Source organism: Scyliorhinus canicula, chromosome 17, assembly GCF_902713615.1.
Source record: "Scyliorhinus canicula chromosome 17, sScyCan1.1, whole genome shotgun sequence".
Taxonomy (NCBI): Eukaryota; Metazoa; Chordata; class Chondrichthyes; order Carcharhiniformes; family Scyliorhinidae; genus Scyliorhinus; species Scyliorhinus canicula.
The window spans coordinates 89521488-89536229 of NC_052162.1; the positions used below are offsets into that span (position 1 = coordinate 89521488).

The window sequence follows — 14742 nt, forward strand, 5'->3', positions numbered from 1 at the left end:
GTAATCACACTCTGGGATATTTAACAGATAACATGAAAAGACCCCATAAATAGAAATATTACATCAACAGCCTTCCCTCTATTATAAGGTCAGAACTGGAGATTTTCACTGATGATTACGCAATGTTTGGTGTCATTCACAACTCCTCAGAAAATAAAGAAGCACATGTCCATATATAACAAAACCTGGACAATATTCAGGTTGGGCTGATAAGTGGCCACAGAAATGCCAGTCAATGACCACCTCTAACCAGAGAGAATCTGAGCTTCTCTTTTGAATATTTGATGGCATTGCCATCTCTGAACCACCACTATCAACATCCTGGATTATCACTGACCCGAAACTGAACTGGACTAGCCACCTAAATACTTCTGCTACAAGAGCAGGTCAGAGGCTGGGACTTCTACAGAGAATAACTCTCCTCCTGATTCTTGAGTCTGCCCACCATCTATAACCATCTGTTCACCTGAGGAAGGAGCAGTGCTCCGAAAGCTAGTGTTTGAAACAAACATGTTGGACTTTAACCTGGTGTTGTAAGACTTCTTACTGTGCTCACCATTTATAAGGCATAAGTCAGGAATATGATGGAATATTCTCCACTTGCCTGGATGAGTGTGGCTCCAACAATACTCAAGCTCGACACCACCCTGGGCAAAGCAGCCGGCTTGATTGGCACCCTGTCTACCAGAATAAACATTCACTCCCTCCACCATTGATGCACAGTGTGTAATACCTACAACCTGGCAGCAACTCAACAAGGCTCCCTCGACAGTACCTTCCATACAAACAACCTCCTAACAGCTAGAAGGACAAGGGCAGCAGATGCATTGGAACACCTTCACCTGCAAGTTCCACTCCAGGCCACATACCATCCTGGCTCGGAACTATATCACTGTTATTCTTTCACTCTGGATCAAGACCCTGGAACTCCCTTCCTAACTGTGCTGTGGGTATACCTACACCACACGGACTGTAGAGGTTCAAGAAGGTGGCTCACTACCATCTTCTAAGAGCAATTAAGGAGGGCCGCAAATTCCAACGATGCCCACATCCTATGGGGGAAAAATAAATGCATTGTTAACATAGTAAAGTCTTGCACATGGATAGTATGGACTTAGTAAAGGTGTGTGTATGTGTGTGTGTGTATATATATATGTCATTCAGGGGCTGGAGGGCATAGTTATAAAAGTGAACCTTGTTAAAAATCCATGTCAAACTGAATCCCACGCACACCATATTTTGGTAGAGGGCGGGGTGATGAGAAACGCTTGGGAGACTTGTTCAGTGACCAGTGGTTTTAAATGTTCAATTGGAAAGATGCTAGATGCCATAATGTTTAAATCTATAGTTTTACATGTGCTTGCAAATCAATAGTGGGAGGTAGAGAAAAAGGGGCATTCAAACAAAGTTAACTTGTACCATTATAAGTTGGCAGTGGTCTGGAAGCTTGTTGAAAGTAATTTGTGATGGGTGAATTTTGGGCCATTTTTCAGATGTAGCTCGACAGTGATGCGTCCTGGAATCTGCACTCGGCCCAGTTAATCTGCTAGCAACACCAGAGGGGGTTGGCTAGTTGTTTCTTGCGCGCAACTGACAGCTGAAGAATCATGAGTTTAAATACACTTTTGAACAACAATTTGATTTTTGGTACAATAGAGTAATGTATGGATGTACTGCTGACCTCCAGACTCTTTGCTTTGACTACTGCCTCAGCATGAAGTCCCAGATGTAGAGAGCAGCAGTATGTGTACATAAACTGCATTCCTGAAGTTGACCTCTGCCGTATCAACATGGATTGTGATCACCAGCAGCAATCTTCAGCTCAGACTTGGTGCGCTGCAATATAATGCACGCACTGCATAATATAAATATTCTTGGCTCTGAGCTGATCTTCCCCTTCCCTCTGCCCTCTTTCTCTTACAGGCAGTAGCTTATGCTATTGTGCAGTTGCATAGTTGCCAGCTGCCCTTGCCTGAGTGGCCATCCTTCTTGTCTTGATAATGAGGGGAGTGGGTGGCAAAGCCAACTACCAACCCAGTTCTGTCTGATTTATCCGGCACCCATGCAGTGTGTGTCCATCTAGAAAGGGGGGACCGGGATGGATGAGTTCAATGGAAAATGATCAGAAAGAGAACCGCAGACTTGAATCTCCCCCTTCCCATTCCACTGTTTTCAATTCTTTAGCACCATTGAGAACATTGGGAGATCAAACCATGACAATTTCCTCAACCATGTGGCTTGCCAAAATCATATATTATATACATACACACACATAGAAGGTCGGGTATTATGCACCAGCTCAACAACAGCAACGCTGTACAATTGGCAATATTATTTTTAACACAAGTAGGCATCTGTGGGGGTGGCATCTGTTTGTGGGGGTGGGGGGAAACTGGGGAGGTACATATACATTTGGGTGCCGGAGAAACAATTACTGAGGGCAATATGCGAATGGATCTGGTGTTGGTGTTGTCACTTGCTTCTCCCAGACGGTTTTCGCTGCCGTTGTCGTCTTGCGTTCACCTCCGCTTCAGCCGTTTGTCCCGTCTGTAACCCGTATTTTCCTTGTTCTCTGCTCCTGTAGATGCTTGTTCGTTGGCCACAGACGGGTTCCGTAAAAATTGGGTGAATGGCTCCCATGTTCTGTGGAAGCGTCGTCTGACCCTCGGATGGCGAATTTGATTTTCTCCATTTGGAGAGATTCTGAGAGGTCGGACAGCCAGTCTGCAGCTTTGGGTGGTGCTGCTGACCGTCAGCCGAACAGGCTTCTACGGCGGGCGATCAGGGAGGCAAGGGCGTCCGCCCTCCTCCCCAGGAATAGATCTGGCCGGTCTGATACCCCGAAGACTGTTACTTTCGGGCATGGCTCCACCCTCACCCCCACCACTTTGGACATTGCCTCGAAGAAGGCTGTCCAGTATCCCGTAAGTCTGTGGCAAGACCACAACGGCGTGGTTGGCCGGGCCTCCTTGGCACCGTTCACATCTAAGAGCCTACTCATACGAGTTTTGGGCTCTACGTACCACTTTTAGTTGCGTCGGGCTGAGCCTTGTGCACGTGGAGGTGGAGTTGACCCTATTTCAATCCCCAGGTCATCCTCCCATTTCTTTCTTGCGTCCAGTACGGTTTCGGCCCTTTCTGTCAGTCGGTCATACATGTCACTACAGTTTCCTTTATCTAGGATGCTTGCATCCAATAACTCTTCCAGTAATGTCTGTCGTGGCAGTTGTGGGTACATTCTTGTCTTCTTTCGTAGGAAGCTTTTGAGCTGTAGATACCTTAGCTCGTTTCCCCTGGCTGGCTGGAATTTCTCTGTCAGTTCGTCCAGTGTTGCGATCCTGCCATCCGTGTATAGGTTCCTGACTGTCCCTCCGTCCTGCCCCCACCTTTTGAAGGTGTCGTCAGTCAGCGCTGGTGTGAACCTATGGTTGTTGCATGTGGGAGCTTTGTCCGACATTTTGGTCAGGCCAAATTGCTGCCGTAGTTGCTTCCAGGACTGGAGGGTGACTATCACCACCGGGCTGCTGGAGTGTTTTTTGAGTGGGGATGGGAGTGCTGCTGTGGCGAGGGCCCGGAGGGAGGTCCCCGTGCAGGAGGCCTCCTCCGCGCGCACCCACTCTGCTTCTGGCTCCTTGATCCATCCCCCCTTATTCGGATTTTGTTTTTCGTAGGACCTTCTTTGGGATCCTAGCATTCTTCCCACCCACACACACGAATGCCATGATTAGTTTGATTTGTTTTCAGTGTTGCTCATCGTTGTCCTTTCTTTCTCTTGTAGAATACGGTGTGGGGGGGTGGGTGATACACTCTGAAGATCAGCCACTGTCTCTAACTTTCTCCTGTCCTCCAACCCTCAAGAGCTTGAGATGCTTCCAATTTCCCACCTCTGGGGTGAATATCCAGTCCGACGTCAACTGCAGTATTCCTACTCCTTTAGTAGCTACTCATTCCCAGGGCCGGGATTCGACACCAAGTCCTCAGCGCCGCAGTCCCAGTGCTAATTACTGCGCCACATGCCGCCCTGGAGTAGACTCAGATTTATAATACAATCAATACCAGCATGTTCTTCTGCAGGTATATAATTCACTGTTTCACTCAATGTTTTCATCTGTCTTTCCAGCTTTGATGTACACTACCCTTAAACAGTCATAGAATCATAGAATCCCTGCTGTGCAGAAGGAGGCCATTTGGCCCATCATGTCTGCACCGACCCACAGTCTCCACGAAGGCACTGATCTCCTCAAGCCTGTCTGATCTTCCCCTCTCTTGACTTCAGTGACATCCCATGTACTAATATTCCTCTCACCATTCTTAAATGTGCCTCACCGGACCTGGTCCAAGTCTGCTTTCAGGACTCTTTCTCCACCACAGTGTTAGTTAGTGTTTACGCTATCTCTAAAGGTGCCCTCCTGCCGCAACCCTAATACCCGTGCCTCATTAAGGAGCAGAGCTTTTAAAAAATATATATATTTTTTTTCTCCTTTTTCATATTTTCTCCCAAACTTACACCGAACAATAAACAATAATCAGTAACGAATGCAATGTCAATCCCCATACCAATAACAACATTAGCCCAAACGTTAGCCTGCGTATTAACATAAACAAATGACAAAAAGGAATCAGGAATTACCCATAGTCCCATTATCACATACAGGCCCCCCCCCCCTCCCTCCCCCAGCCACCGCAACGTTCATACACATCTTCTACCCCTCAAGAGCCGGCTCATCCTCGCCCTTGTAAGGTGTGCTCTATCAGCCCCAACCTTCACACGAGGTGTAGGCCTTCACCTCCGGAGCACCTCACACCAGAACCCCTCCTCCCTACCCTCTCCCAAGTCTTCCTCCCATTTTGCATTGATCCCTTCCAGCGGCGCCTTCTCCTCCTCCAAAATGGCCCCAAAAACTCACGACAAGGGGACTGGAGATACTACCCCCTTCTCCAGTCCCCTGGTTGTCAGCACCTCCTCCAGCAATGTGGAAGCCGGCTCTACTGGGAAGCTTTGTATCTGCTTTCTGGCAAAGTCTCGAACCTGCATGTATCTAAATATTTCCCTCTGCTCTAGCCCATACTTCACTCCTAACTCCTTCAATCCTGCAAACCGACCCCCAAGAAACAGATCTTTTCATGTCCTAATTCCTTTCTCTTCCCATCTCCAAACATTTTCATCCCTCTTCCCTGACTCAAATCTATGGTTTCCCCTGAATCGGCATTTCCTTTGACCCTGCCCCCAACCCGAAGTGCTGGCGAAATTGCCTCCAAATTCTCAACTAAGCTATTACTACTGGACTCCGAGTATCTCCCCGGGGACTTCGGTAGTAGCGCTGTCATAATATATACCAATATATCATGGTATGGACACACACACGGACCAATCAACATGTACAAACACCGCAGCCAATCACCAGTTAGAATACACACACTATAAAGGCAGAGGGCACCACGGTTCCCGCTCATTCTGGGTGCTGCCTCTGGGTGTAACAGGAACTCATTCAGCCCAGCGCAGACTTACAGCACTTGCTGAGAGAATCAACTGGTTCGGACAAGGCTTAGGTCTCTAGTTCAAGTTAGCATTATTTAGACCCACAGACATCGTGTGTTAGTTAGTTAGAAGTAGTTAATAAAATTGAGTTGAACCTTCATCAGTGTTGGAAGTGTCTGTTCATCTCTCAAACCTACACAAGCTAACACATCATGATACCAGGAGTTGAGGAATGCTCGCACTTCTGAGACCTACCCTTCAGTGATCTGCCTTCCACCTGTCTCCAGCCTTCCTACAGAATGGACTCCGTTCACCCTGCCGCCGCCTCTCCGCATTGCAGGGAATCTGGGCTCCAACTGGAAACTTTTCAAACAGCGCTTCCAGCTGTACCTCGAAGCCAGCTACCTGGAAGCTGCCTCGGACGCACGTAAGATTGCTCTCTTCCTCTTCACAGCCGGTGACCATGCTCTGCACATTTACATCTCGCTCACCTTCGATGAGGGGGAGGACAAATCGAAGTTCAAGACCATAATTCTGAAGTTCGACAGCCACTGCGCGGTCGAGGTCAACGAGAGCTTCGAGAGATACATGTTTCAGCAGCGAACTCGGGGTAAGGACGAGCCTTTCCAGTCCTTTATCACCCACCTCCGCGTCCTTGTGCAGTCCTGCAACTACGGGTCCACCTCTGACTCCATGCTCCATGACCAGATTGCTTTTGGTGTTTAATCTGAGCCCCTGCACCAGCAGCTACTAAAAGTAAAGCAGCTCACTCAATCTACGGCCATTGAGACCTGTGTGCTTCATGAACATGCTTCCACGCGCTATTCATGCATCCAGGCTGCTGAAACGGCGCAGCAAGCCCCTTACGAGGCAGAACGGGTCCGGGTAATAAAATCTCTTCAGGCTCCGGACCTGAATGATGGCGGCCATTTCGTGCGTTTTTCGCGGAGTCCCGCGTCCACATGCAGCGAGCGCGCTGACGTCACGGACCGCTTTGCGCAGGTGTGCGCTACGCTGGATCGCCCCGCGGATGCGCGGTGGTGCGACGAACGTCCCGACGCTCCGGCGTGTGGCAACTGCGGCTCCGCCCACTTAAAGCATCAATGTCCCGTGAAGTCCCGACGCTGCCTGCAGTGTGGCAAACGAGGCCTCTACGCTGCAATGTGCAGATCTTCCATTTCTGCTGCTTTTCGAAGGTCCACCCAGCCCCACAGAGACGTCAGGGCTATCCAGTCTGCCATCAATGAACCTACTCTACACCTTGATTCCGACTATGCCTGCAATGACCCACTGGTGCCCTTCCAAATCGGCGTCATTACAACCAACAGGATCTCCCCCAAGCGTGGCACTGAACCTGTCCACATCCACAGCATCAGCCAGGATGATGAGTGGTGTGCCACCCTTACGGTCATCCGGTCCCCTGTCAGGTTCCGCCTGGACACTGGCGCTTCTGCCAATCTCATTGCATCGTCTGATTTCCGCAAGCTCTGCATACAGCCTTCTGTCCTGCCATCCACATGTAAATTGCTCGACTGCAATGGCAATGCCATCGCCGCCAGCGGCTCCTGCCGCCTTGAGGTGACACATCGTACTCACATAGTCATTCTCTCGTTCCAGATTGTTGCTGCCTCAAAAGCCTCCTTGCTTGGTGCGCAGGCATGCAAGCTGCTCCACTTAGTGCAGAGAGTACACTCTCTCTCTTCAAGCAATACACCTGCATCCCCGACACAGACTTCAGGGCGCAGCTCGACTCCATCATCAATCAATACCATGGTGCTTTCGAAGGCATGGGCATGCTCCCTTACACGTACAAAATCTTACTCAAGCCCAACGCCACGCCTGTCGTTCACGCACCTCGCAGAGTCCCAGCGCCCCTCAAGGACTGCCTCAAGCAACAGCTCCAGGACCTCCAGGACCAAGGAGTCATCTCTATGGGCACGGAACCCACAGACTGGGTAAGCTCCATGGTCTGTGTCAAGAAGCCGTCCGGCGAGGGGCGGATCTGTATTGATCCTAAAGATCTGAATCAGAATATCATGCGGGAGCATTACCCGATTCCGAAACGGGAGGAGTTCATGTCCGAGATGGCCCACGCCAAGCTATTCTCAAAACTGGATGCCTCGAAGGGCTTCTGGCAGATCCAACTAGATGAGTCAAGCCGGAAGCTGTGTACGTTCAACACACCCTTTGGCAGGTTCTGCTACAACCGGATGCCATTCGGGACCATCTCTGCGTTCGAAGTTTTCCACCGGATCATGGAGCAGATGGTGGAGGGGATCGACGGCATCCGGGTATATGTCGACGATATTATCGTCTGGTCAACCACCCTGCAGGAACACATCACCCGCCTTCAGCGTGTTTTCCGTCGCATCCATGAACACGGCCTCCGCCTCAATATGGCCAAGTGCTCCTTCGGCCAGTCAAGTATCAAGTTTCTGGGGGATCACATCTCCCATCAGGGGGTGCGCCAGGACGAGGACAAGATTGCAGCAATCACATCCAGGAAGACGCCCGAGGACAAGAAAGCGGTTCTCTGGTTCCTGGGGATGGTCATCCCGAATCTTGCTTCACACACCACGGCCCTCCGAGACCTGATTCGCAAAACCACAGATTTCCAATGGCTCCCCGCTCACGACCGTGAATGGCAGGAGCTGAAGGCCAAGCTTTCCATGGCCCCAATGTTGTTTTTTTTCGACCCGACAAAAGAGACCAAAATCTCTACTGATGCCAGTCAGTCGGGCATTGGTGCCGTGCTCCTGCAACGAGACGAGGCCTCGTCATGGGCCCCCGTTGCGTACGCGTTGCGGGCGATGACTCCAACAGAGCAGCGCTATGCGCAAATCGAGAAAGAGTGTCGCGGCGTTCTCACCGGAGTCGTGAAGTTCCACAACTACTTCTATGGGCTTACGCAGTTCAGGGTTGAAACAGACCACCGCCCCCTTGTAAATATTATCAAGAAGGACCTGAATAATATGACGCCTTGCCTCCAGGGTATCTTACTCAAGCTGCGCAGGTCCGACTTTCAACTGATCTATACCCCGGGCAAAGACCTTGCCATGGCCGATGCGCTCTCGAGGTCGATCAAAACTCCATGTGATCATGACGGCTTCATTTGCCAAATAGATGCTCACGTCCAGTTTGCAGCCCCTCATTTGCCAGCTATGGATGCACGACTGATGCAAATTCGCCGCGAGACAGCGGCTGATCCACTTCTGCAGCGGGTGATGCGCTTAATGTCGGACGGTTGTCTCAAGGGCCAATGCCCGCAATTTACAACGTCTGCGATAACCTGGCGGTTGTCTTTGGGGTGCTCCTGAAATTGGATCGCATCATCGTCCCACAAAGCATGCGCCAGCTGGTGTTGGAGCAACTCCATGAAGGGGACTTGGGGATCGAGAAGTGCTGCCGCAGGGCCAGAGAAGCCGTCTACTGGCCGGGCATCAATGATGACATTGCCAATGTGGTGCTCAACTGCTCTACCTGCCAGCGTTTTCAGCCTGCCCAACCACGGGAGGCCCTGATGCCCCATGAGCTCGTCACATCGCCTTGGAACCAAGTGGGCATTGACTTGTTTCATGCATTGGGCAGGGACTACGTCATCATCATCGACTACTTCTCCAGTCACCCAGAGGTCATAAGGCTGCACGACCTCACATCCTCGGCTGTGATCAGGGTGTGTAGAATCATAGAATCATAGAATTTACAGTGCAGAAGGAGGCCATTCAGCCCATCGAGTCTGCACCGGCTCTTGGAAAGAGCACCCTACCCAAGGTCAACAACTCCACCCTATCCCCATAGCCCAGTAACCCACCCAACACTGAGGGCAATGTTGGACACCAAGGGCAATTTATCATGGCCAATCCACCTAACCTGCACATCTTTGGACTGTGGGAGGAAACCGGAGCACCCGGAGGAAACCCACACACACACTGGGAGGATGTGCAGACTCCGCACAGACAGTGACCCAAGACGGAATCGAACCTGGGACCCTGGAGCTGTGAAGCGATTGTGCTATCCACAATGCTACCGTGCTGCCCCGACATTTGCCCGACATGGCATTCCGCTGACGGTCATGTCGGTCAATGGCCCCTGTTTTGTGAGCCAGGAATGGGCCGGCTTCGCCCGACACTAGAATTTCCAGCATGTGACGTCCAGTCCCCTATACCCCCAATCCAATAGGAAGGCGGGAAAGGGGGTCCACATCGTAAAGCGGCTCCTCAGCAAGGCCGCCGACGCCGGCTCAGATTTCCATCGGGCTCTGCTGGCATATCGCTCCGCCCCGCTCTCCACCGGCCTGTCGCCTGCTCAGCTGCTAATGAACCGCACCCTCAGAATGACGGTGCCATCAATTCTTGCTCTCAGCCTCGACCATGTCCACGTGCTCCCCCGCATGCGCATGCCTCGACTGCAGCAGAAAACATCATACGACTCACGGGCTGCTGACCTTCCTGACATCAATCCACGCGACAAGGTTCGCATCCACCTCCCGGATGGTAGCTGGTCTGTGCCTGCTGTCCTTCTGAGGCAGGTGCCCCCCCCCCCCCCCCCCCCCCCCCTTAACTAGAAGTAGTTAATAAAATTGAGTTGAACCTTCATCTCTGTTGGAAGTGTCTGTTCATCCCTCAAGCCTACAGAAGCCAACACATCAAGCGCCTTCAATCCCGACCCCCTACACAAACTCTCCCATTCGGACCCATTGGTCGTCAACCCGTCTGACCCAGCTTCGTACCTTCTCCACATTCGCCGCCCAGTAATAATATATCCGATTCGGAAGACCCAAACCCCTGCCTGCCTTCCTCTCTTTAGTAGCACCTTTCTAATTCTGGCTACCTTCCCTCTGCATATTAACAAGGTTGTCATCCCTTCAATCTCTTTAAAAAATGCCTTTGGCAGGAAAATCGGCAGGCATTGGAAAATAAACAGAAATCGCGGCAACACATTCATTTTAACCGCCTGTTCCCGACCCGCCAGTGACAGTGGGAGACCATCCCACCTTGCCAGATCAACTTTCACCCTCCCCACCAAACTAGAAATGGAGCCCCCCCCCCCCCAGCCCAATCCCGAGCAACCTGCACACCCAGGTATCTAAAGTGAGTCCCTGCCCTATGGAATGGCAGCCCCCCCCACACCTGCCCCCACCTGGCTGAGACACCACAAAATTTTCACTCTTGTCTAGATTTAATTTGTACCCCGAGAAAGACCCAAACACCTGAAGCAGCCCCAATATTCCCCCTGTTGACACACTCTGTTCCGACACATATAATAACAAGACAATGGCATATAAGGACACCTTGTATTCTATCCCCCCCGCCCGCACTATCCCTTTCTATATCCCTGAACTTCATAACGCATTGGCCAATGGGTCAATCACGCGTGCAAACAGCGGGGGGGGGGGGGGGGGGGGGGGAGATTAATAGGACATCCCTGCCTAGTCCCACGGTGGAGAGGAAAGTATTCCGAACTGATGTAATGTGTGCAGACACTATTAAGGAGCAGAGTTGTAGAAGATGGTGTTAACTCTAAAATTGTCCAGTATCTCAAAACTGCTGACTTAATCCATTATTACCAGTACAGTTCTCAAACCATTGCCTTCCAAATTCTACTCTGAGCAGTCTTAAATCATTTGTTGGTGCAATGAGCTAGATAGATCACAGATGTGTGCAACTGAAAGACTGGTGTATGTTACCTGTGGATTCTCTCAAGCCTCTTGTGATTGATAGGTATGATTAGGTGCCCATTTTGTCATACGGCCCTTTGTCAAACAAATTATTTTGGAGTAAGTTGACAGTATGGATTATATTTCCCCACAGTCTCCAATCATGGTTTGTTAACCATTGCCTGAAAGTTCCCCTCCACGCCACATGCCATCGTGACTCTGAAATCTGTCCCCTTTCCTTAACTGTTGCTGGTAAAGATTCTAGAACTCCTCCTTAACAGCACTGTGGATGTACCTACACCACAATGACTGCAGCGGTTCAGGAGAGTAGCTCATCACCGCCTTCTCAAGGGTAAGTAGTGATGGGTAATAAATGCTGGCCGAGCCAGCCAAGCACATATCCCTTGAATGAGTACAAAATCAATTTCCATTAATGGTGAATACTTAGACTAATGGCAGACTTGGGTTTTGGTAAGAAATTGGCTAAGTGGTCACAACCTGAGGAAGATCAGTAATTGCTAGCTTTTTGCGAGATGTACACACATTCCAAATTTACTTTCTCACGCTATTTGATTTTGAAAGCTTTTGTTAGAGGTTGGCAGGAATCCTGATTACACACAAGTGATATGGTTGCTAAGCCCAGAGCTTGCTTACAAAAAGTAACAATGCGACTTATATCTCATCTCCCCTCTCTCTGCAGTGAAACTAAAAAATTGGAAATTGCCCAAATGTCGGCAGTATTCGGACAAGTTGGCATGCCCCGCAAAGGTGGTAGATGGCCGAGTTACTTTGTTACCACCTTGTCTGAAATTAATTTTATTCTAAACTGCAAAGGATTTTGCTGTGGAAACACTTTTGTGTGTTTAAGTTCTCCATATAGCTGTGAATGTGCAATGGGTTTTGTCATGGATGTCTATTTGCAATCCTGTCTCCGTTGGTGTGTAAGGGACGATGATAGAATTTACGCGAAAGCATTGTGCTGTTGATGGGCTACATACTGCTTCTGGATGGATGCAGAGTGGCAATCCTGTCTCCAGTGGTGTGCAAGGGACAGAGATAGAATTTACGCGAAAGCATTGTGCGATCAATGGACGAGATCCTGCTTCAGGAAGGATGCAGTGCGAATGGAACTAAGGTTTACATATGTCGAAAAAACTTGTGACACTATTCGTGAGAATCAGGAGGATATTCTATTCTAACATGACTGATACATTGTATTGCGTAACATGTTATATCATTTTGAGCAAGTATGGCTGTATGAAACTTCACTTGTAGTGGCTAGACTTTGCTCAGACAATTGGAGGCCACTTATTCTTGGGCACATCTTTGGTTTAATCAGAGATCCGATTCATTTTATTTGTTAGATTTTAGTCCTGAAGTTGATTAGAGGTTATTTTCGGTTACTCTGAATGTTATTTTTTCCTGTAGATTGGAAATAGTGTTCTCTTAAATATGACTCCAAAATTTGCACACTTGGCAATTGAAGTATGTTCCAACAGATCACTGTCTTATTTTTCTTCAGTTTGTCGAGTCCTTTTTCAAGTGCAGTCCCAAGCCTCCTAATTCAGAGCATGTGTTCGGGGGCAGTTAACCCTGACTTTCCTGTACGGCAAGTGGGTCATGTGACAACTGTGTTTGCCAGAGCAGCGCAATGTTGGGAAACTATGGCTCGCATTCTTCGGCCCTGCTGTGGCAGGACCCACTGTAGTGTGCAGTGGGCAGGCCAAAGGTCTATTGACTTTCGACAGAACCGGAAGACCCTAGCGGACCATCCCAACTTGCACGTTAAACGTAGCAGGACATTTTCAGCAAACTCCCACACACCGCGTTGCATAACGAGGCATAACAACGCAAGGGTAAGAAATGGTTTTGATGTTCATGGTCTGACACTGTACTTTTCTTTCCTCTTCCATCTTTGAATCAGTAACCTGAGATTGGGTTCCAATACGTGTGAAAGAAATGGCCACTGTAAGACAGATTGCAAAGGATGACCTCGAGGAGCTCCATGAGGCTTTTAACAAAGTTGGTGAGTAGTCTTTTGGAGAGTGGCTGCCTGTTGATCAACTGTACAAAGCAAACTGTGGTCTGGTAGCCTACATTGACATAACCAACCATTTTAGCAAGTCTAGCTGCGTTGCAATGAAGTTCTATGAAATGGTCAGAAACTGGCCCCTCTAATCAATTGGTAATGAGGGTTTCAGTGCACTTTAATCATAGACCTGTGAAATTGCCATGCTTCAGCTGCTTGAACTGTGAAGCCGAACCAGTTGTTTGGCTCACCCAAATAAACATCCAAACGAATATCTCTCTTTCCCCCCAACCCCCCCGACGTTGCCAGTTGATGATATTTTTCATCCCACTTCATCTTTGCATGCCACAGCTAGGGTGCTGTATCTACTACACAAAAGCAGTAGCACTTCCCACTCCCCTCCGGCCAAACAAAATAAAACCCGCCGGCATTATCTTTAACAGCATTGTGGCTTACTGTTCTAGTATAAATACAAGTTGTTATAAGCTTACTTTTCAGTTATTTCAGTGAGGTAAGTTATTTTAAAGTTCATTGAGATTGTTGCACTAGCTGAATGGTCTGGAAGTATTGGTTAGGGTGCATTGGCAATTGTCTTTTGTTTGGCAAAGTTCTCACTTTTGCCATCAGCCAGTGGAGGTTTTCTTGTGCTCACTCGTGCTCACGTACATGTGTATGCTATTTTGTACACACGCATACGTGCAACAGGCTTCTCTACAGCTGGTCTCCGAGCTTTTTGGGAGACTTCTCCTAGTTTAGAAAGGCTTGTGGTTCGTAAGTCTATTTCTTCATTACCAATGCAACCTGCCCTTTGAGTGATACTTCAAACTTAGCCTGTCTATCTCACTGATACATTCTTCCTCTCAATTATATACATCAGGGGCATTTTTTTATTGACAAGAACATGGGCTTATGATATGATTTGTCTGATTTTTAATAAAGTAAATTTAGTGTACCCAATTCATTTTTTCCAATTAAGGGGAAATTTCGTGTGGCCAATCCACCTACCCTGAACATCTTTTGGGTTATGGAGGTGAAACCCACGCCTAACGGGGAGAATGTGCAAATTCCACACGTACAGTGGCCCAGGGCTGGGATCGAACCTGGGACCTCGGTGCTGTGAGGCAGCAGTGCTAACCACTGTGCTACCTTGCTGCCCAGTTTGATATTTTTGTTGTTGTACATTTGCTTTCATTTGCATGGACATAATTTTGTAATGAGGAGCAATAGAGATCCATTACATAGTTACGCATATCTGCTTGTTGTCTGCACATGCCACGTAACCTGAGAGGGTCTCCAAGTTATCCACTTTGATATGGATACACTCGTTTCCAGTTAAACGGAATGAGCAAATTTACAATGACTCCTTGTAGATATTCAGGCAGAATGTAAACCTGCACAATTTGAAAGCAGTGATTTAGGGACTTGTTTTTTTTGGCCAGCCACTGTTAACTTGGAAAAAGGATTCTGATATACAATCGTCAGGCACTGATTTATAACCAATATACTAGTTTATTCTAAATTAAACAGTGCAAATTTGAGATTGTAGCATCAATAAAAGCTTATGTTCCCTTCCCAATG

General features: G+C 48.7%; 1 protein-coding gene across 1 annotated transcript in view; it reads left to right on the plus strand.

Annotated features, from left to right (window-relative positions):
• Positions 1–14742, plus strand: part of LOC119951475 (plastin-3-like) — a 95111-nt gene that overhangs the window by 60111 nt on the left and 20258 nt on the right. The window contains exon 2 of the mRNA XM_038774685.1: positions 13060–13161. Coding sequence (XP_038630613.1) covers positions 13095–13161 — 67 coding nt within the window. The 5' untranslated portion in view covers positions 13060–13094. The remainder of the gene's footprint in view (positions 1–13059; positions 13162–14742) is intronic.